This window comes from Salminus brasiliensis, chromosome 14 (genome assembly GCF_030463535.1).
Source record: "Salminus brasiliensis chromosome 14, fSalBra1.hap2, whole genome shotgun sequence".
In the NCBI taxonomy this organism is placed as follows: Eukaryota; Metazoa; Chordata; class Actinopteri; order Characiformes; family Bryconidae; genus Salminus; species Salminus brasiliensis.
Window position 1 is genome coordinate 34,752,362 of NC_132891.1, and position 22,261 is coordinate 34,774,622.

Consider the following 22,261-nt stretch of genomic DNA (forward strand, 5'->3'; position numbering starts at 1 on the left):
TACAAATAAACACTCTATAAATAAACATTCTAAAAAATAAACACTCAAGAAATAAACACTATATAATAAACACACTATAAAATAAACACTCTATAAAATAAACACTCTAAAAAATAAACAATATAAATAAACACTAAAATAAGCTTTAAAAAACACTATAAATAAACACTATATAAATAAACACTATAAATAAACACTATACAATAAACACTCTATAAAATGAATGCTCTATAAAATAAGCACTAAAAACACTATAAATAAACACTATATAAATAAACACTCTAAAAATAAACACTCTATAAATAAACACTATAAATAAACACTCTAAAAATAAACACTAAAATTAACACTATAAAATAAGCACTAAAAACACTATAAATAAACACTATATAAATAAACACTCTAAAAAATAAACACTCTATAAATAAACACTCTATACAATAAACCAAATCAATTTAGAACAAAGAGAGAAAAAAAATATCGATCTATCTGACATAGTGGTGGTAATATTATTGCACCGGAGTTATTGCTCATATTAAGATGAATTACAGTGCTATATACAATTTATATACAATATACAACAGTATAAACTATTAAATACAGATATAATGGTATGAACGGAATGGGATATCAGGGGGAAGAAAGAACGAATCTAATCTATCTGATCCTGTAACACATGTATCCTGAAAGTTCACTGTAATTTCAAATCACATGAAAAGACAAACTGCACGGTAAGACTGGTCAAACGCCCTCTAGTGTTGATCTGATTAATTACATACAGATGAAGTTGCGCTGACTGTGAGCTACTGGGACATTTTAACCATTTACATTTAAACCAGTGAGACTGGAACCGTATAGACTTACAATACTTTATAGTCACTATTACAACTAACTCACCCACCCATTCACCCCTTGGATGTTTTCAGCTTGTCTTGCTTTTAGAACTGAAATTTACTTTTTTTTTTACATGAATTCACAAAAACTCTTTAATGTTGAAGTAATGCCAGTTAAATAATTTACCTTCAATTAAAATCAATCAATAAATAAATCAATAAAAAAGTAGATCATGTAAAATAAGTGACTGCATAAATATTAACCCCCTTTTAAGTGTCCGACCTAAGTCAACAGAGGTCCGGACTAGTGAGAAGGCCACCAAGACACCACTCTGAAGGACTACTCTAAATTGATGCTGCCACCACCATGCTTCACAGTGGTGAAGCATCAGACCAAAGAAGCTTCTTCACCCTGGACTCTCCCATGCATCAGAAGCCAGTGGCCCAATGGTCCGAATAGGGACAGCCATTCCCACCAGCCGTTAGGGTTAGCAGGCGGAGGGGTGATGGTTTGTTTCATATGGTCCACATAACTGGTAATATTATCACTCAAATGCACACTCCTTCCTTCTTCATGGTGAGTAGGTCTAAAACCATTCGATGCTGAAGTACAGCTGCACCAACCGATTGACTGGCCGGGAGTGGTCCATGGGTCCATCATCTTGTACCCGTTATACCATTGTCCTGACATGAGGTCACGTTTGCGTCGGCTGAGGGGTTGTGCAGAGTTATCTGGTGCACTTGCTTAGGGGTTGGACATAGACTGATGCTTTCTTGCAGTGGGAGTGGTGTACCCAGGTGCCTCTTCCTTCTACCTTGACGGCCATGTGGGTTACCAGGAGCACCTGATGAGGTCCGGTCCACCTAGGTTGATTCCACCTGCGTCTGCGGAGGTCTCGGATCAGTACCCAGTCACCTGGCTTGTGGTCATGGAAGGGCTGTTCAGCCGGTTGCCTAGACACAGACAGAAGCGTCTCGTACAATACGTTGTGAGAGAGTGGTCAAGCAACTGGTTATCAAGTGAGGGTGGGAATCCCATATTGGGAGGCCTTCCAAACACTATCTCAAAGGCACTGAGACCAGTTCTATTTTGTGGCCTGGTTCTAGAACTAGGGGGAGACACTTAACCCAATTGAGGCCTGTTTGTTGTGTCATTTTTGCTGGTCCCATTAACCCTTTCAACTTCCCCAGCGCTAGTGGGGTGATAGCTGCAATGTTTTCTCATGTCTATCCCTAGGTGCTTGGTCAAACTAATCAGGCCTGTGTGTACAAATGGTGTGCTATTGTCACTTGAGACACGTTGTGGCAGACCCCGCCTAGGGATTATTTCTCTGAGGAATGTTTTTGCCACTGCTTCGTCATCCTGAGTACCTGTGGGGAAAGCTTCAACCCATTTACTAAACATACATACACAGACCAGGAGAAACCCTTTCCCTTCTGCCGGTGTTAATTCCACAAAGGTTAGTTCCTGTCTCGTCTCTGCTGGCTGAACCATCTACGAAAAGCTCTAACTCCACGTTTGACAGCGGTTCCTCTTTGAGGTCTGTTCTGGGTGTACGTCTGTGTAGTAACAGCAGTTGACAGTCGCGTGGTTCCCCAACTTCTGGGGTAGGCAAGAGTGAGGCTGGGTTCTGAGTGGTGCAACACTGCACCGTAACATTAGGCATATCTAGCAAAGCTGTATGATAACGCAGCTAACGCTATGCTGAGAGATGCGCAACTTTCTGATCCTGCAGAATGTTATGCACTGAGTGTGGGACCTTGAGAGTAAGTGGAGCATATGCTACAATGTCCCTGGAGGCTACTAGAGCTTTCTCAGCTGCTGACACTGCTCTAAGGCACACTGGTAGATCCTGAGTCACAGGGTCCAGTTTGCTAGAAAAGTACGCCACTGGGTGTAACTTATCCCCATGTTTTTAAGTGAGTACTGATGTCATGTACATGCCCGGGTTTGGTACTTCAGGTGCTCAAGCCTGGACTGCAGCATTTACTGCCTGCAGATCCTGAACAAAGCTCCACTCATCCCGGCCGGGTTTTTTTACTGGAAAAATTGGTGTTCTGACTGGTGAATCTGGGCATGGCACTATGACCCCTGCCTCATGGGTCTAATACCATCAATTGCCTCAAGTTTCAAAGGATACTGAGCTTTTCTAGACCTATATGTAGATGTAGGTGTAATGGATATTGGCTTGGCTTGTTCAGAAGAGTCTCATGGTGCTTGGCAGGATCTTCTATAGTAGCGAGGGGCTGTCTGGTATATCCCATGCAATGGTGCTTGATAGCGTTGGAGAGCTCAGGTTTCAAACCCATCAGGAAACTGTTGTGCTGATGTGCAGCGGGTGCGTCCAGTCCGTGTGAACTCTTGTCAAGCGAACCAGATAATCCTGAACAGTCTCTCCATCTTCCTGCTTGCATGCTGCTATTTTCCCTGTGTTCACGTGCAAGGGAAAGGCAGCTTCCACGAGCTTTCAAGTCTCTATCATGTTCTGATAAGGGGCATTAGGGTCTGGGGCGACGTTCTCTTCAGGGTTGTAGATGGGATCAGTCAAGCGTATACATCCCCTTGTGGCCATCCTCGATCAACCTTGCAATAGTTAGAGCCCAGTTTTCGGAACAGAATGTGCTTTATCTCATTCAAGGTCAGACGACATGACATGACAAAGTTCTCAAATTCTTCAGCAAACCTACGTCCTCCTACTTGTAGGGGGTCAGACAGGCCAGAGGCAGCTTCTATCATGTCCTTTTCAGTCCAGTAATGATGTACTAAGAGGGGACCCTCTGGTCCAGCCACCTATACCATAGGGATCCACTTGGCGCTTGACTGCAACGAATTCTGGTCCCACCTTTCCAATTATATGAAAAATGAGATAAAAACGAATGGCTAAACTAAAATATTTTTGTATAAAAAACATAACATAACTATTAAAAATTCAAAATACAAAAATAAGCATTGAAAAAACCTGAATTCTTCAGTAAATTCCCCCAAAAATAAAATAATAAAGCATTTTTTTAGCATTTAAACTAAACAAAATAAAAAAATATTTTTTAGCAATCTGCATTTTTAAAGAGGAAACTGAGGCCTAATGTCTTGAAGCGAGCAACCAAAGGTACCATCTCTGTGCTAGTCTGCTCAATGAGGGAAAGGTGTTGTTTTAGCGTTTTCTCTGTCCTGTTACTTCGTAGCCTCCCTCTACTTGATTTGTAGGTCGACCCTTCCCTCTCAGGATGCTGAGCGTGGGGATCTGTGAAGCACTGGGAGAGAGAAACTCTACAGCGACTGTATAAAGAAGCACACTTAACTTCAGTGCAGTTACAGGAACCACTGACTCTGCTTTCCTGTGTAAATGCTGCCATCTGTCATGGTCAAGGGGAAGTCTTTGTGACGTTTAACTGCCTGCAGCTAAAACCTGTTTCAGCTGGGTGAACTGGCTGTGCTTTGGAAACAGTAGCAGTAGCAGAAGTGTCTCTTCTGAGCACTCTGAGCTGATTCAGGATCAGCAGAATCTGCACTTCCCAGGAACACATAAAAGGTGATGTTGAGCACTGCTCACAGACTTGCAGACTCACCTCGTTCTGTTTCGACTTCCCTGGAGGCTACTAGAGCTTTCTCAGCTCCTGACACTGCTCTAAGGCACACTGGTAGATCCTGAGTCACAGGGTCCAGTTTGCTAGAAAAGTACGCCACTGGGTGTAACTTATCCCCATGTTTTTAAGTGAGTACTGATGTCATGTACATGCCCGGGTTTGGTACTTCAGGTGCTCAAGCCTGGACTGCAGCATTTACTGCCTGCAGATCCTGAACAAAGCTCCACTCATCCCGGCCGGGTTTTTTTACTGGAAAAATTGGTGTTCTGACTGGTGAATCTGGGCATGGCACTATGACCCCTGCCTCATGGGTCTAATACCATCAATTGCCTCAAGTTTCAAAGGATACTGAGCTTTTCTAGACCTATATGTAGATGTAGGTGTAATGGATATTGGCTTGGCTTGTTCAGAAGAGTCTCATGGTGCTTGGCAGGATCTTCTATAGTAGCGAGGGGCTGTCTGGTATATCCCATGCAATGGTGCTTGATAGCGTTGGAGAGCTCAGGTTTCAAACCCATCAGGAAACTGTTGTGCTGATGTGCAGTGGGTGCGTCCAGTCCGTGTGAACTCTTGTCAAGCGAACCAGATAATCCTGAACAGTCTCTCCATCTTCCTGCTTGCATGCTGCTATTTTCCCTGTGTTCACGTGCAAGGGAAAGGCAGCTTCCACGAGCTTTCAAGTCTCTATCATGTTCTGATAAGGGGCATTAGGGTCTGGGGCGACGTTCTCTTCAGGGTTGTAGATGGGATCAGTCAAGCGTATACATCCCCTTGTGGCCATCCTCGATCAACCTTGCAATAGTTAGAGCCCAGTTTTCGGAACAGAATGTGCTTTATCTCATTCGAGGTCAGACGACATGACATGACAAAGTTCTCAAATTCTTCAGCAAACCTACGTCCTCCTACTTGTAGGGGGTCAGACAGGCCAGAGGCAGCTTCTATCATGTCCTTTTCAGTCCAGTAATGATGTACTAAGAGGGGACCCTCTGGTCCAGCCACCTATACCATAGGGATCCACTTGGCGCTTGACTGCAACGAATTCTGGTCCCACCTTTCCAATTATATGAAAAATGAGATAAAAACGAATGGCTAAACTAAAATATTTTTGTATAAAAAACATAACATAACTATTAAAAATTCAAAATACAAAAATAAGCATTGAAAAAACCTGAATTCTTCAGTAAATTCCCCCAAAAATAAAATAATAAAGCATTTTTTTAGCATTTAAACTAAACAAAATAAAAAAACATTTTTTAGCAATCTGCATTTTTAAAGAGGAAACTGAGGCCTAATGTCTTGAAGCGAGCAACCAAAGGTACCATCTCTGTGCCAGTCTGCTCAATGAGGGAAAGGTATTGTTTTAGCGTTTTCTCTGTCCTGTTACTTCGTAGCCTCCCTCTACTTGATTTGTAGGTCGACCCTTCCCTCTCAGGATGCTGAGCGTGGGGATCTGTGAAGCACTGGGAGAGAGAAACTCTACAGCGACTGTATAAAGAAGCACACTTAACTTCAGTGCAGTTACAGGAACCACTGACTCTGCTTTCCTGTGTAAATGCTGCCATCTGTCATGGTCAAGGGGAAGTCTTTGTGACGTTTAACTGCCTGCAGCTAAAACCTGTTTCAGCTGGGTGAACTGGCTGTGCTTTGGAAACAGTAGCAGTAGCAGAAGTGTCTCTTCTGAGCACTCTGAGCTGATTCAGGATCAGCAGAATCTGCACTTCCCAGGAACACATAAAAGGTGATGTTGAGCACTGCTCACAGACTTGCAGACTCACCTCGTTCTGTTTCGACTTCCCTGGAGGCTACTAGAGCTTTCTCAGCTGCTGACACTGCTCTAAGGCACACTGGTAGATCCTGAGTCACAGGGTCCAGTTTGCTAGAAAAGTACGCCACTGGGTGTAACTTATCCCCATGTTTTTAAGTGAGTACTGATGTCATGTACATGCCTGGGTTTGGTACTTCAGGTGCTCAAGCCTGGACTGCAGCATTTACTGCCTGCAGATCCTGAACAAAGCTCCACTCATCCCGGCCGGATTTTTTTACTGGAAAAATTGGTGTTCTGACTGGTGAATCTGGGCATGGCACTATGACCCCTGCCTCATGGGTCTAATACCATCAATTGCCTCAAGTTTCAAAGGATACTGAGCTTTTCTAGACCTATATGTAGATGTAGGTGTAATGGATATTGGCTTGGCTTGTTCAGAAGAGTCTCATGGTGCTTGGCAGGATCTTCTATAGTAGCGAGGGGCTGTCTGGTATATCCCATGCAATGGTGCTTGATAGCGTTGGAGAGCTCAGGTTTCAAACCCATCAGGAAACTGTTGTGCTGATGTGCAGCGGGTGCGTCCAGTCCGTGTGAACTCTTGTCAAGCGAACCAGATAATCCTGAACAGTCTCTCCATCTTCCTGCTTGCATGCTGCTATTTTCCCTGTGTTCACGTGCAAGGGAAAGGCAGCTTCCACGAGCTTTCAAGTCTCTATCATGTTCTGATAAGGGGCATTAGGGTCTGGGGCGACGTTCTCTTCAGGGTTGTAGATGGGATCAGTCAAGCGTATACATCCCCTTGTGGCCATCCTCGATCAACCTTGCAATAGTTAGAGCCCAGTTTTCGGAACAGAATGTGCTTTATCTCATTCGAGGTCAGACGACATGACATGACAAAGTTCTCAAATTCTTCAGCAAACCTACGTCCTCCTACTTGTAGGGGGTCAGACAGGCCAGAGGCAGCTTCTATCATGTCCTTTTCAGTCCAGTAATGATGTACTAAGAGGGGACCCTCTGGTCCAGCCACCTATACCATAGGGATCCACTTGGCGCTTGACTGCAACGAATTCTGGTCCCACCTTTCCAATTATATGAAAAATGAGATAAAAACGAATGGCTAAACTAAAATATTTTTGTATAAAAAACATAACATAACTATTAAAAATTCAAAATACAAAAATAAGCATTGAAAAAACCTGAATTCTTCAGTAAATTCCCCCAAAAATAAAATAATAAAGCATTTTTTTAGCATTTAAACTAAACAAAATAAAAAAATATTTTTTAGCAATTTGCATTTTTAAAGAGGAAACTGAGGCCTAATGTCTTGAAGCGAGCACCCAAAGGTACCATCTCTGTGCCAGTCTGCTCAATGAGGGAAAGGTGTTGTTTTAGCGTTTTCTCTGTCCTGTTACTTCGTAGCCTCCCTCTACTTGATTTGTAGGTCGACCCTTCCCTCTCAGGATGCTGAGCGTGGGGATCTGTGAAGCACTGGGAGAGAGAAACTCTACAGCGACTGTATAAAGAAGCACACTTAACTTCAGTGCAGTTACAGGAACCACTGACTCTGCTTTCCTGTGTAAATGCTGCCATCTGTCATGGTCAAGGGGAAGTCTTTGTGACGTTTAACTGCCTGCAGCTAAAACCTGTTTCAGCTGGGTGAACTGGCTGTGCTTTGGAAACAGTAGCAGTAGCAGAAGTGTCTCTTCTGAGCACTCTGAGCTGATTCAGGATCAGCAGAATCTGCACTTCCCAGGAACACATAAAAGGTGATGTTGAGCACTGCTCACAGACTTGCAGACTCACCTCGTTCTGTTTCGACTTCCCTGGAGGCTACTAGAGCTTTCTCAGCTGCTGACACTGCTCTAAGGCACACTGGTAGATCCTGAGTCACAGGGTCCAGTTTGCTAGAAAAGTACGCCACTGGGTGTAACTTATCCCCATGTTTTTAAGTGAGTACTGATGTCATGTACATGCCCGGGTTTGGTACTTCAGGTGCTCAAGCCTGGACTGCAGCATTTACTGCCTGCAGATCCTGAACAAAGCTCCACTCATCCCGGCCGGGTTTTTTTACTGGAAAAATTGGTGTTCTGACTGGTGAATCTGGGCATGGCACTATGACCCCTGCCTCATGGGTCTAATACCATCAATTGCCTCAAGTTTCAAAGGATACTGAGCTTTTCTAGACCTATATGTAGATGTAGGTGTAATGGATATTGGCTTGGCTTGTTCAGAAGAGTCTCATGGTGCTTGGCAGGATCTTCTATAGTAGCGAGGGGCTGTCTGGTATATCCCATGCAATGGTGCTTGATAGCGTTGGAGAGCTCAGGTTTCAAACCCATCAGGAAACTGTTGTGCTGATGTGCAGTGGGTGCGTCCAGTCCGTGTGAACTCTTGTCAAGCGAACCAGATAATCCTGAACAGTCTCTCCATCTTCCTGCTTGCATGCTGCTATTTTCCCTGTGTTCACGTGCAAGGGAAAGGCAGCTTCCACGAGCTTTCAAGTCTCTATCATGTTCTGATAAGGGGCATTAGGGTCTGGGGCGACGTTCTCTTCAGGGTTGTAGATGGGATCAGTCAAGCGTATACATCCCCTTGTGGCCATCCTCGATCAACCTTGCAATAGTTAGAGCCCAGTTTTCGGAACAGAATGTGCTTTATCTCATTCGAGGTCAGACGACATGACATGACAAAGTTCTCAAATTCTTCAGCAAACCTACGTCCTCCTACTTGTAGGGGGTCAGACAGGCCAGAGGCAGCTTCTATCATGTCCTTTTCAGTCCAGTAATGATGTACTAAGAGGGGACCCTCTGGTCCAGCCACCTATACCATAGGGATCCACTTGGCGCTTGACTGCAACGAATTCTGGTCCTACCTTTCCAATTATATGAAAAATGAGATAAAAACGAATGGCTAAACTAAAATATTTTTGTATAAAAAACATAACATAACTATTAAAAATTCAAAATACAAAAATAAGCATTGAAAAAACCTGAATTCTTCAGTAAATTCCCCCAAAAATAAAATAATAAAGCATTTTCTTAGCATTTAAACTAAACAAAATAAAAAAATATTTTTTAGCAATCTGCATTTTTAAAGAGGAAACTGAGGCCTAATGTCTTGAAGCGAGCACCCAAAGGTACCATCTCTGTGCCAGTCTGCTCAATGAGGGAAAGGTGTTGTTTTAGCGTTTTCTCTGTCCTGTTACTTCGTAGCCTCCCTCTACTTGATTTGTAGGTCGACCCTTCCCTCTCAGGATGCTGAGCGTGGGGATCTGTGAAGCACTGGGAGAGAGAAACTCTACAGCGACTGTATAAAGAAGCACACTTAACTTCAGTGCAGTTACAGGAACCACTGACTCTGCTTTCCTGTGTAAATGCTGCCATCTGTCATGGTCAAGGGGAAGTCTTTGTGACGTTTAACTGCCTGCAGCTAAAACCTGTTTCAGCTGGGTGAACTGGCTGTGCTTTGGAAACAGTAGCAGTAGCAGAAGTGTCTCTTCTGAGCACTCTGAGCTGATTCAGGATCAGCAGAATCTGCACTTCCCAGGAACACATAAAAGGTGATGTTGAGCACTGCTCACAGACTTGCAGACTCACCTCGTTCTGTTTCGACTTCAGGAGCGACACCATGAGCAAGATCATCATCTACGAGCATGCTGACTTTCAGGGCATGAGTAGAGAGTTCACATCCTCTGTCTCTAACTTAAAACAGGAGAACTTCAACGACTGCATCTCCTCTCTGAAGGTGATCGGGGAGCCATGGGTTGCATATGAACATGTTAACTTCAGTGGTTCTCAGTATGTGTACGAGGAGGGAGAGTACGCCAGAGTGGAGAGCAACGACGCCTTTTCTTCTCTAGAGAAGGTGATGGAGGACCTGACCAATCCTCAGATAACGCTTTATGAGCATGCTAACTACGGAGGCAGGAGGCTTGTCCTCACCACTGAAACCAACCTGTGCTATGGCTCCTTCAACGATTTGGCATCTTCTCACAAGGTTCAGAGAGGAGCATGGGTCCTCTATCAGCACAGCAACAGAGCTGGTGCTAAGCTGGTGGCCAGAGCATCTCGAGACATGCCTACGTACGGCTGGTTCAATGACCAAGTGTCTCATTTGCGCCCTCTGAAACCAGGGAAACCCACCATAGAGGCAGAGATCCAGTGGGACAAGAAAGAAGAGCATGTGAATTCGGTGGTCATCGACTCCCTGTGTGGTCTGAACCATGGAGACCAAGAACAAAGCTTCTCCACTGAGCTGAGTAAAGAGTACGAGGGCTCCATCACTGATAGCTTCAGCTTTAGCAATTCTACACCACTAAGCTGGGGAACGTCATTTGCTGTAGATGTAGAAATGATGAAAGTAGAGCAGAGCTTTTCTCTGAGCAACACCTTCACTGTTGAGAAGGGGAGCAGCAACACCAGAACTGAGAGGAAGAGCACTCAGGTTTCCCTGCCTGCCAAAATCCCTCCCCACACCAAGCTCATGGTGAACATGGTGAGGAAGCAGCTGGACGTGAAGGTTCCAGTCAAGCTGACCATCACCACTGGTTCTCAGAGCATGGTGGAGTATGGAGAATACAGGTGCCAGGCTGGCAACTCTATCACCACCGAGTTCAAGGAGGAGAAGATCTAGAGCAGGGTTTGGTAAGACAGATTCCTTCAACATCCATCCAGTTTTAATCCACTTACAAGTCAGCTGTTATTAACATTTAATTCATGATAAAAATGGCTGCAGTCTTTTTAATCTGATGATCTAAACTCATGTGCTGTTTTCTCTTGTTTCCAGTGAACCTTACTGGCGCTGGACCCTCCACACTCCCACGGTGCCCCAGGACATCACAGGACATCCAAATTAGAATCGACATGATTGAAACTCTCACTGTAAAAATGTGAATATGCACAAGTCTGTGATTGCAAATCCAATAAACAGCTCAAATAAAATTTCTTCTTTCTTTCTTTCTACTTTGATCAGTGAACTATTTTTGTACTTATTCTACTTTAATTGTACAAAATTAGTATAAACGCATAACTTTAATTGTGTTCTTAACTGTGGTTAAATGGAGCTATTTTAAGCCTACTACTGCATATGTATATAAACCTTTATTTTACATAAAGGTTTACTGTTAAATGTGAAATGAATACAACATATTACTAATAAACACTGAGTGTATTAGAAATATACATGAAATATGTTTTAGTTTGGCACTCAATCCAGCTTTTTATGCTTTCATGGGCCAATCCCTGTCAATTTGCCAGTAATAAACTCATTAATAATCTCAATTAGTTTATTAGTCAGTCAATTAAACTCAAAGACCTGTAAAATAACACAAACGTTCACCTAACCTAAAACAGTTGAGTAATATGTGGGATTTATCCAGTTTTACGTGCAACTTAATTTATTTATTTTATTTACTTCATTTACTTTTTTTCATTTATTAAAGTATACCTTTTATACGTTTATATGATATTTCAAGTGAGCTTGTAATCCACTTTGCAAAAATCTACTAGTCTATTTCACAAAGTATTTATGAAGTATACTAAACAAAATTTAACTGCATTTTACCTAAAAGATATTATATATATATATATATATATATATATATATATATATATATATATATATATATATAAATAACTTGTGATTAAAGTTTACTTGCAAGCATTTGATAAAAGCATAATATTAGTGTTTTTTTTAAAACACATTTTAAGTGAGTACATGAATATGCTAGTATATTTACAACATATGAATCATTAGGAGACTGTTAAGAGCACCTCTTCCTTGGTGTCCACTTAACAGAGAACCTCACCTGAACCCTGAACATCAGCTCTACAGCCAAGAAAGCCCAACAGCGTCTCTATTTCCTCCAGAAGCTGAGAAAGACCCGTCTCCCTCCACCCATCCTCACCATCTTCTTCAGAGGCACCATAGAGAGCATCCTGAGCAGCTGCATCACTGCCTGGTTTGGGAACTGCACCGTCTCCTACCACAAGACCTTTCAGCGAATAGTGAGGACAGCTGAGAGGATCATCAGAGTCTCTCTCCAATCCACCATGGACATTTACACCACCCACAGCATCCACAAAGCAACCAGCATTGTGAATGACCCCACCTCACAAACTGCTCTCCCTCCTGCCATCAGGAAGAAGGCATCGCAGCATCCGGTCCAAGAGTCGACGAGACTCTGCAACAGCTTTTTTCCACAAACCATCAGACTTCTCAACTCCAGAGACTAAATGGATGGAGTCCTCCGTGCACACACACTCATTCACCCAATGTGAATCCCAGACAATGTGAAAGCATTGCACTACATACTACCCCACTACATCACTGGACTCTTACTCTTACTGTACATTTATTGTGCATAAGTTGCACATTGCATTTTTCACAGACCTGTTATTTATTTATTTACACTTTCTAGTCTGCACTCTGTGTCTCGTCTGCACTGTCTGCATTATGTTGCACTGTCTGTCTGCACTGTGTTGTGTTGCACCATGGTCCTGGAGGACCATTGTTTGGTTTCATTTGTACTCTGTATGTAGTTGAAATGAAAATAAAGCCGCTTGACTTGACTTGACTTGTGTTGACTGTACTTGTGTACAATCCAGATGTCCAGGTGTCCATGTTTAACTTCTCCTGGTCCCATCACTGACCCCCTCTGGAAATCCATTTGTGGGGCCAATGTGGAACCTGAGAACAAAACTCTCTGGGCTACCCATACAGGCCCCACATGGACATGTTAGCTGGGTTAGTTCAGATCCAGATGTAGAGTAATACAGATCTTTTCAATGCAAGAATAAGGCCTCAACACTTCCTTGATGAATTCTGAAGATCTGATGAAGATCAAAAATGAGCTGTATAATACAGAACCTGACTTTTGCCACTGACTCTGCTTTCCTGTGTGAATTCGGTCTATCATATATGACTAGCACTGACTGAGTGCTGCCAGGAATGGTCAGTGGTAAATATTCAGTGAGTTGTGGCTGCCAACAGATAGCAGAAGGTTTTAACTGGTTTCAACTGGGTTTCAACCACCCTTTAAAATACAGAAGAGGTGTTGCACACTGTTCACAGACTTGCAGACTCATCTCACTTCTCTAGTTCTGTAGCAACTTCAGAAGAAATACCATGAGCAAGATCATCATATTTGAGCATACTGACTTTCAGGTCGTCAGCAGAGAATTCACCTCCTCTGTCTCCAACTTCATTAACGAGAACTTTACAACACCATCTCCTCTCGAAACGTGATAGGGGAGCCATGAGTGGTTTTCAGTATCCAGACTTTAACCCAAAATTTTGTGGAAGGATCTAAATAGAGAAGTTCATGCAGGGAAGCTCACCAATATCCCTGAGCTGAGGCAGCATTTCAGATCGAGAGGTTCCATATTAAATATGTTTGTTTGATTATTGCCTGATCATTCATAATAGATGATAACTAATAGCATCAGAAAATGCTGGCTATGATGTCAGAAGTAATGAAGAATGAATCACATAAGAACAAAAACTATATGATTAGGTCATGATAAGAGTGGGCAAACAGCTGGTTGAAAAGAAAAGAACAGTCAGTAGATGGTGGTCTTTTCCATGTAAGACCTCAAACTGCTTCCCTTTGCTATCTAGTGGAGATCTGATGAATTCTATACAGAGGAAGCAGTTCCAACTGTGAGTGTAATCTGATATTCCAGAATTCAGCTGTTCATCTGCACTGTAGAGGCAAAAGTATTTGGACACCTACAAATTACACCTGGAGGAGCTTTTATGACGTCCCATTCTAAACCCATAGGCATTAATATGGAGCTGGTCCCCCTTTGCTTTGCAGCTCTGACAGCAGCAGGTCTGAAGCTCTGCAGTTATTTAGTCAGCAGAGCATTAGGACTAACATTAGGTTCTGAACTATGCTCTGAGCTCAGCACTCAGACCCCTGACCCCGCTCTGTAACTTTATCTGGTCTTTATGAGTTGCTGAGGTTCCTCAAACACTCCCACTGTTCAATAATAATACCACTCACAGCTGATGGAGGAAGATCTAGGAGAGAGGAAATTTCACCAGCTGACTTGTTGTTGTTTGTGCAGCGGTGTCTCCTATTACATACAGAACCACGCTGGAGCTCAGTGGCTAGAGGCTTGATTATATACACAAGTGGCAGTGGGACTAAATGAAACACCTGAATTCAATGTATAATAGATGTGTCCCAATATAGTTGTCCATATAGTGTATGTATTAAAATAGAGAGTGATTTTATAACCACATCATGATCACTCCATTTCATTTAATATTTAAATAATTGTCATTACTTTTAAGAAATGTACAGCCATTAAACTGTGATATTATGTGAATGTTTGGTGACACTGAGTCCTTCATGCTGATGATCCTTTTTTTGTACAACTCAGGGTAAAGCTTTTACACATGAATAATAAACTATCAGTATCAGTAACACATCAACAGCAGATCAGTGCAGTAAAGCAGTAAAGCATCTGGATACACTGAGGTTTCTGAAGATTCTGAAGCCCAAAAGCTAATCCTAACCCTGGACCCTGGACCTTAACCTCAGCCCAAAAGCTAATCCTAACCCTGGCCCTAATCCTAACTTTAACCTTAGCCCAAGAGCTAATCCTAACCCTGGCCCTAGTGAATTTTGCTTTTATTTAAGAAGAACTAAGCAAAACTTTAAACTACAACAGCAGCAACGTTCAAAGTTTTCAATTACAGTAGAAAAGACCCGACCTCCTCAAGGGGCCCCGCCTTACTCCACTTACTCTTGTTGCAAAGGGCCATGCATAAAAAAATGAAGAGAAGTTAACGTATCCTTCTGGGAGGATTAAATACCATGCTGAGTGAAGAAAGTCTAGCTGCTAGTCTAGCCTGTGGGGATAAGACATTGAAATAGATTTCTGTACATCTAAATTTATTAGATTTATTATTTATATATTTTTATTTATTATATAATATTCATCATGTCGCAGCCAGCAGAGCTCAACACAACCACATTGCTAACTAGGTTCACTAATGTTAAACTTCAAAGTAACCAAAAAAACAATGATGTGATCCTGTAATGTAAAGTTCACTGCAATTTCAAATCACATGAAAAAACAAACTGCACGGTAAGACTGGTCAAACACCCTCTAGTGTTGATCTGATTAATTACATACAGATGAAGTTGCGCTGACTGTGAGCTACTGGGACATTTTAACCATTTACATTTAAACCAGTGAGACTGGAACCGTATAGACTTACAATACTTTATAGTCATTATTACAACCAACTCACCCACCCATTCACCCCTTGGATGTTTTCAGCTTGTCTTGCTTTTAGAACAGAAATTTACTTTTATTTTTACATGAATTCACAAAAAAACTCTTTAATGTTGAAGTAATGGCAGTTAAATAATTTACCTTCAATTAAAATCAATCAATAAATAAATCAATAAAAAAGTAGATCATGTAAAATAAGTGACTGCATAAATATTAACCCCCTTTTAAGTGTCTGACCTAAGTCAACAGAGGTCTGGACTAGTGAGAAGGCCACCAAGACACCAGTCTGAAGGACTACTCTAAATTGATGCTGCCACCACCATGCTTCACAGTGGTGAAGCATCAGACCAAAGAAGCTTCTTCACCCTGGACTCTCCCATGCATCAGAAGCCAGTGGCCCAATGGTCCGAATAGGGACAGCCATTCCCACCAGCCGTTAGGGTTAGCTGGCGGAGGGGTGATGGTTTCTTTCATATGGTCCACATAACTGGTAATATTATCACTCAAATCAGGAATATAAAAACAACATGACGTGTTCAGCATCTTGCACACTCCTTCCTTCTTCATGGTGAGTAGGTCTAAAACCATTTGATGCTGAAGTACAGCCGCACCAACCGATTGACTGGCCGGGAGTGGTCCATGGGTCCATCATCTTGTACCCGTTGTATACCATTGTCCTGACATGAGGTCACGTTTGCGTCGGCTGAGGGGTTGTGCAGAGTTATCTGGTGCACTTGCTTAGGGGTTGGACATAGACTGATGCTTTCTTGCAGTGGGAGTGGTGTACCCAGGTGCCTCTTCCTTCTACCTTGATGGCCATGTGGGTTACCAGGAGCACCTGATGATGTCCGGTCCACCTAGGTTGATTCCACCTGCGTCTGCGGAGGTCTCGGATCAGTACCCAGTCACCTGGCTTGTGGTCATGGAAGGGCTGTTCAGCCGGTTGCCTAGACACAGACAGAAGCGTCTCGTACAAGGAGATGCAATACGTTGTGAGAGAGTGGTCAAGTAACTGGTTATCAAGTGAGGGTGGGAATCCCGTATTGGGAGGCCTTCCAAACATTATCTCAAAGGCACTGAGACCAGTTCTATTTTGTGGCCTGGTTCTACTTTGCCAGAGAACCAGGGGGAGGCACTTAACCCAATTGAGGCCTGTTTGTTGTGTCATTTTTGCTGGTCCCATTAACCCTTTCGACTGCCCCAGTGCTAGCGGGGTGATAGCTGCAATGTTATATCTAGCATATCTAGCAAAGCTGTATGATAATGCAGCTAACGCTATGCTGAGAGATGCGCAACTTTCTGATCCTGCAGAATGTTATGCACTGAGTGTGGGACCTTGAGAGTAAGTGGAGCATATGCTACAATGTCCCTGGAGGCTACTAGAGCTTTCTCAGCTGCTGACACTGCTCTAAGGCACACTGGTAGATCCTGAGTCACAGGGTCCAGTTTGCTAGAAAAGTACGCCACTGGGTGTAACTTATCCCCATGTTTTTAAGTGAGTACTGATGTCATGTACATGCCCTTAGCGTCCACCATCTGGACGAAGGGTTTTGTTGGGTCAGGTATGCCCAACGCTGGCATATTTTGTAACGCAAGTTGTGTGAAAGCCTCGTCTGCCTGTTCAGTCCACTGCAGTTTTGCAGTGCTTGTTCCCTTATTTGGGATAATGTCCCTCAGGGGGCCTTCTTTCTCAGCATAAGAAGGAATAAATGCACGACAGTAGGAACACATTCCCAAAAAAGACAACAATTGTTTCTTTGTCATGGATTTTGGAGTCTGGCAAATTGCCTGAATTGTGTCAGCAGACATGCGTCTTTGGCCTGCTGTAAGAATGTGGCCCAGAAAGGTAACCTCTGGCTTACAATACTGAAGTTTTCCTTTACTGGCTTATGCCCATGCTCAGCCAGGTGCTGTAGGAGAAGTATGGTGGCCTGTTTACAGAGCTCCCAACAGGGGGCACTCAGAAGATCGTCTATGTACTGAACCAAGACTACCCCTTTGGGCAGGGTTAGTGACGCAAGACTATCTCTCAGGGCCGCATTGTAAATAGTGGGTAACGCACAATACCCCTGACAAAGTTGTGTGAAGGTATAGGCTTTTCCTTCAAAAGAGAAAGCAAGCCAGAATCTGCTATCTGGGTACACTGAAGAATGCTTTCGCTAAATTCACCACTGTGTAATGGGTGTGATCAGTGGGAATCTGAGACAAAATAGTGTGGGGGTTTGGTACTTCAGGTGCTCAAGCCTGGACTGCAGCATTTACTGCCTGCAGATCCTGAACAAAGCTCCACTCATCCCGGCTGGGTTTTTTTACTGGAAAAATTGGTGTTCAGACTGGTGAATCTGGGCATGGCACTATGACCCCTGCCTCAAGCGAAGCTTGAAACACGGAGGATACTGAGCTTTTCTAGACCTATATGTAGATGTATGTGTAATGGATATTGGCTTGGCTTGTTCAGAAGAGTCTCATGGTGCTTGGCAGGATCTTCTATAGTAGCGAGGGGCTGTCTGGTATATCCCATGCAATGTTGCTTGATAGCGTTGGAGAGCTCAGGTTTCAAACCCATCAGGAAACTGTTGTGCTGATGTGCAGCGGGTGCATCCAGTCCGTGTGAACTCTTGTCAAGCGAACCAGATAATCCTGAACAGTCTCTCCATCTTCCTGCTTGCATGCTGCTATTTTCCCTGTGTTCATGTGCAAAGGAAAGGCAGCTTCCAATCGAGCTTTCAAGTCTCTATCGTTCTGATAAGGGGCATTAGGGTCTGGGGCGACGTTCTCTTCAGGGTTGTAGATGGGATCAGTCAAGCGTATACATCCCCTTGTGGCCATCCTCGATCAACCTTGCAATAGTTAGAGCCCAGTTTTCGGAACAGAATGTGCTTTATCTCATTCGAGGTCAGACGACATGACATGACAAAGTTCTCAAATTCTTCAGCAAACCTACGTCCTCCTACTTGTAGGGGGTCAGACAGGCCAGAGGCAGCTTCTATCATGTCCTTTTCAGTCCAGTAATGATGTACTAAGAGGGGACCCTCTGGTCCAGCCACCTATACCATAGGGATCCACTTGGCGCTTGGACTGCAACGAATTCTGGTCCCACCTTTCCGATTATATGAAAAATGAGATAAAAACGAATGGCTAAACTAAAATATTTTTGTATAAAAAACATAACATAACTATTCAAAATTCAAAATACAAAAATAAGCATTGAAGAAACCCGAATTCTTCAGTAAATTCCCCCAAAAATAAAATAATGAAGCATTTTTTTAGCATTTAAACTAAACAAAATAAAAAAATATTTTTTAGGAATCTGCATTTTTAAAGAGGAAACTGAGGCCTAATGTCTTGAAGCGAGCACCCAAAGGTACCATCTCTGTGCCAGTCTGCTCAATGAGGGAAAGGTGTTGTTTTAGCGTTTTCTCTGTCCTGTTACTTCGTAGCCTCCTTCTACTTGATTTGTAGGTCGACCCTTCCCTCTCAGGATGCTGAGCGTGGGGATCTGTGAAGCACTGGGAGAGAGAAACTCTACAGCGACTGTATAAAGAAGCACACTTAACTTCAGTGCAGTTATAGGAACCACTGACTCTGCTTTCCTGTGTAAATGCTGCCATCTGTCATGGTCAAGGGGAAGTCTTTGTGACGTTTAACTGCCTGCAGCTAAAACCTGTTTCAGCTGGGTGAACTGGCTGTGCTTTGGAAACAGTAGCAGTAGCAGAAGTGTCTCTTCTGAGCACTATGAGCTGATTCAGGATCAGCAGAATCTGCACTTCCCAGGAACACATAAAAGGTGATGTTGAGCACTGCTCACAGACTTGCAGACTCACCTCGTTCTGTTTCGACTTCAGGAGCGACACCATGAGCAAGATCATCATCTACGAGCATGCTGACTTTCAGGGCATGAGTAGAGAGTTCACATCCTCTGTCTCTAACTTAAAACAGGAGAACTTCAACGACTGCATCTCCTCTCTGAAGGTGATCGGGGAGCCATGGGTTGCATATGAACATGTTAACTTCAGTGGTTCTCAGTATGTGTACGAGGAGGGAGAGTACGCCAGAGTGGAGAGCAACGACGCCTTTTCTTCTCTAGAGAAGGTGATGGAGGACCTGACCAATCCTCAGATAACGCTTTATGAGCATGCTAACTACGGAGGCAGGAGGCTTGTCCTCACCACTGAAACCAACCTGTGCTATGGCTCCTTCAACGATTTGGCATCTTCTCACAAGGTTCAGAGAGGAGCATGGGTCCTCTATCAGCACAGCAACAGAGCTGGTGCTAAGCTGGTGGCCAGAGCATCTCGAGACATGCCTACGTACGGCTGGTTCAATGACCAAGTGTCTCATTTGCGCCCTCTGAAACCAGGGAAACCCACCATAGAGGCAGAGATCCAGTGGGACAAGAAAGAAGAGCATGTGAATTCGGTGGTCATCGACTCCCTGTGTGGTCTGAACCATGGAGACCAAGAACAAAGCTTCTCCACTGAGCTGAGTAAAGAGTACGAGGGCTCCATCACTGATAGCTTCAGCTTTAGCAATTCTACACCACTAAGCTGGGGAACGTCATTTGCTGTAGATGTAGAAATGATGAAAGTAGAGCAGAGCTTTTCTCTGAGCAACACCTTCACTGTTGAGAAGGGGAGCAGCAACACCAGAACTGAGAGGAAGAGCACTCAGGTTTCCCTGCCTGCCAAAATCCCTCCCCACACCAAGCTCATGGTGAACATGGTGAGGAAGCAGCTGGACGTGAAGGTTCCAGTCAAGCTGACCATCACCACTGGTTCTCAGAGCATGGTGGAGTATGGAGAATACAGGTGCCAGGCTGGCAACTCTATCACCACCGAGTTCAAGGAGGAGAAGATCTAGAGCAGGGTTTGGTAAGACAGATTCCTTCAACATCCATCCAGTTTTAATCCACTTACAAGTCAGCTGTTATTAACATTTAATTCATGATAAAAATGGCTGCAGTCTTTTTAATCTGATGATCTAAACTCATGTGCTGTTTTCTCTTGTTTCCAGTGAACCTTACTGGCGCTGGACCCTCCACACTCCCACGGTGCCCCAGGACATCACAGGACATCCAAATTAGAATCAAAATGATTGAAACTTTCACTGTAAAAATTATCCTGGCATTTAATATTGGGTATTAGAAGATTCTATTCCAGACATTATTTTCATGTTGTAATTTTGTTCCACTGGCAGATCATATTGGGTTTTTTTTTTCTTGAAATAAACAAGCTATGAATTAAAAGTCATTTGTTGATTTTTGTTGTTGATTCCTCTAAAAATAGGCTGTCAAATCTCTTTAGCTAAGACTTATTAAACACCTCACAACTAGATTTCAGACTATTTCCCCTGCCATGATCTTAGTTTTTGCAGTGAATGTGAATATGCACAAGTCTGTGATTGCAAATCCAATAAACAGATCAAATAAAATTTCTTCTTTCTTTCTGTCTACTTTGATCAGTGAACTATTTTTGTACTTATTCTACTTTGATTGTACAGAATTAGTAAAATTAGTTAAATGGAGCTATTTTAAGCGTACTACTGCAAAATAGTTATATAGTTATAAACTAGAGTAATATGTGGGATATATTCAGTTTTACATACCACTTAATTTATTTAACTTATTTATTTACTTCATTTACTTTTTTCATTTATTTATTAAAATATACCTTTTATACATTTATATGATATTTCAAGTGAGCTTTAAGGGAACTGTAATACACTTTGCAAAAATCTACAAAAGTCTATTTAAGTATTTATGAAGTATATTAAACTAAATTTAACTGGATTTTCCCTAAAATATTATGTTTTTTTATTTAAATTAACGTGTTACTATATTATATTTTATTTATTATATTTTTATATAAGTATATTTACAACATACGAATCATTAAGAGACTGTTAAGAGCACCACGTTCCTTGGTGTCCACTTAGTAGAGAACCTCACCTGAACCCTGAACATCAGCTCTACAGCCAAGAAAGCCCAGCAGCTTCCTCCAGAAGCTGAGAAACGCTCGTCTTCCTCCACCCATCCTCACCATCTTCTACAGAGGCACCATAGAGAGCATCCTGAGCAGCTGCATCACTGCCTGGTTTGGGAACTGCACCGTCTCCGACCGCAAGACCCTCCAACGTATTGTGAGGACAGCTGAGAGGATCATTGGATTCTCTCTCCCATCCACCATGGAAATTTACACCACCCACAGCATCCACAAAGCAACCAGCATTGTGGATGACCCCACCTCACAAACTGTTCTCCCTCCTGCCATCAGGAAGAAGGTATCGCAGCATCCGGTCCAAGAGTTGACGAGACTCTGCAACAGCTTTTTCCCACAAACCATCAGACTTCTCAACTCCAGAGACTAAATGGATGGAGTCCTCCATGCACACACACTCATTCACTTAATGTGAATCCCAGACAATGTGAAAGCATTGCACTACATACTACCCCACTACATCACTGGACTCTTTGTACATTTATTGTGCATAAATTGCATTTTGCACAGAGCTGTTATTTATTTTAGAAAGCTGCCAGCCTCTGTTATTTATTTACTCTTTCTAGTCTGCACTCTGTGTCTCGTCTGCACTGTCTGCATTATGTTGTACTGTCTGTCTGCACTGTGTTGTGTTGCACCATGGTCCTGGAGGACCATTGTTTGGTTTCATTTGTACTCTGTATGTAGTTGAAATGACAATAAAGCCGCTTGACTTGACTTGTGTTGACTGTACTTGTGTACAATCCAGATGTCCAGGTGCCCATGTTTAACCTCTCCTGGTCCCATCACTGACTCCTTCTGGAAATCCTAACCCTCGACCCTGGACCTTTACCT

General features: G+C 43.0%; 2 protein-coding genes across 2 annotated transcripts; both read left to right on the forward strand.

Annotated features, from left to right (window-relative positions):
• The first annotated feature begins 9,670 nt into the window (after window positions 1-9,670).
• Window positions 9,671-11,123, forward strand: LOC140577088 (epidermal differentiation-specific protein-like). The gene is made up of 2 exons (XM_072696892.1): window positions 9,671-10,826; window positions 10,969-11,123. The coding sequence occupies exon 1, from the start codon at window positions 9,811-9,813 to the stop codon at window positions 10,813-10,815; it is 1,005 nt and encodes a 334-aa protein (XP_072552993.1). The 5' UTR covers window positions 9,671-9,810; the 3' UTR covers window positions 10,816-10,826; window positions 10,969-11,123.
• An 8,037-nt stretch (window positions 11,124-19,160) lies between these two features.
• LOC140577079 (epidermal differentiation-specific protein-like) lies at window positions 19,161-20,861 on the forward strand. The gene is made up of 2 exons (XM_072696877.1): window positions 19,161-20,302; window positions 20,445-20,861. Exon 1 carries the CDS (start codon window positions 19,287-19,289, stop codon window positions 20,289-20,291), a length of 1,005 nt encoding a protein of 334 aa, XP_072552978.1. The 5' UTR covers window positions 19,161-19,286; the 3' UTR covers window positions 20,292-20,302; window positions 20,445-20,861.
• Window positions 20,862-22,261: the final 1,400 nt, after the last annotated feature.

Excerpts from the sequence above, each read along its gene's own strand:
- LOC140577088 (XM_072696892.1), top strand. The coding sequence starts at position 9,811 with ATGAGCAAGATCATCATCTACGAGCATGCTGACTTTCAGGGCATGAGT.
- LOC140577079 (XM_072696877.1), top strand. The coding sequence starts at position 19,287 with ATGAGCAAGATCATCATCTACGAGCATGCTGACTTTCAGGGCATGAGT.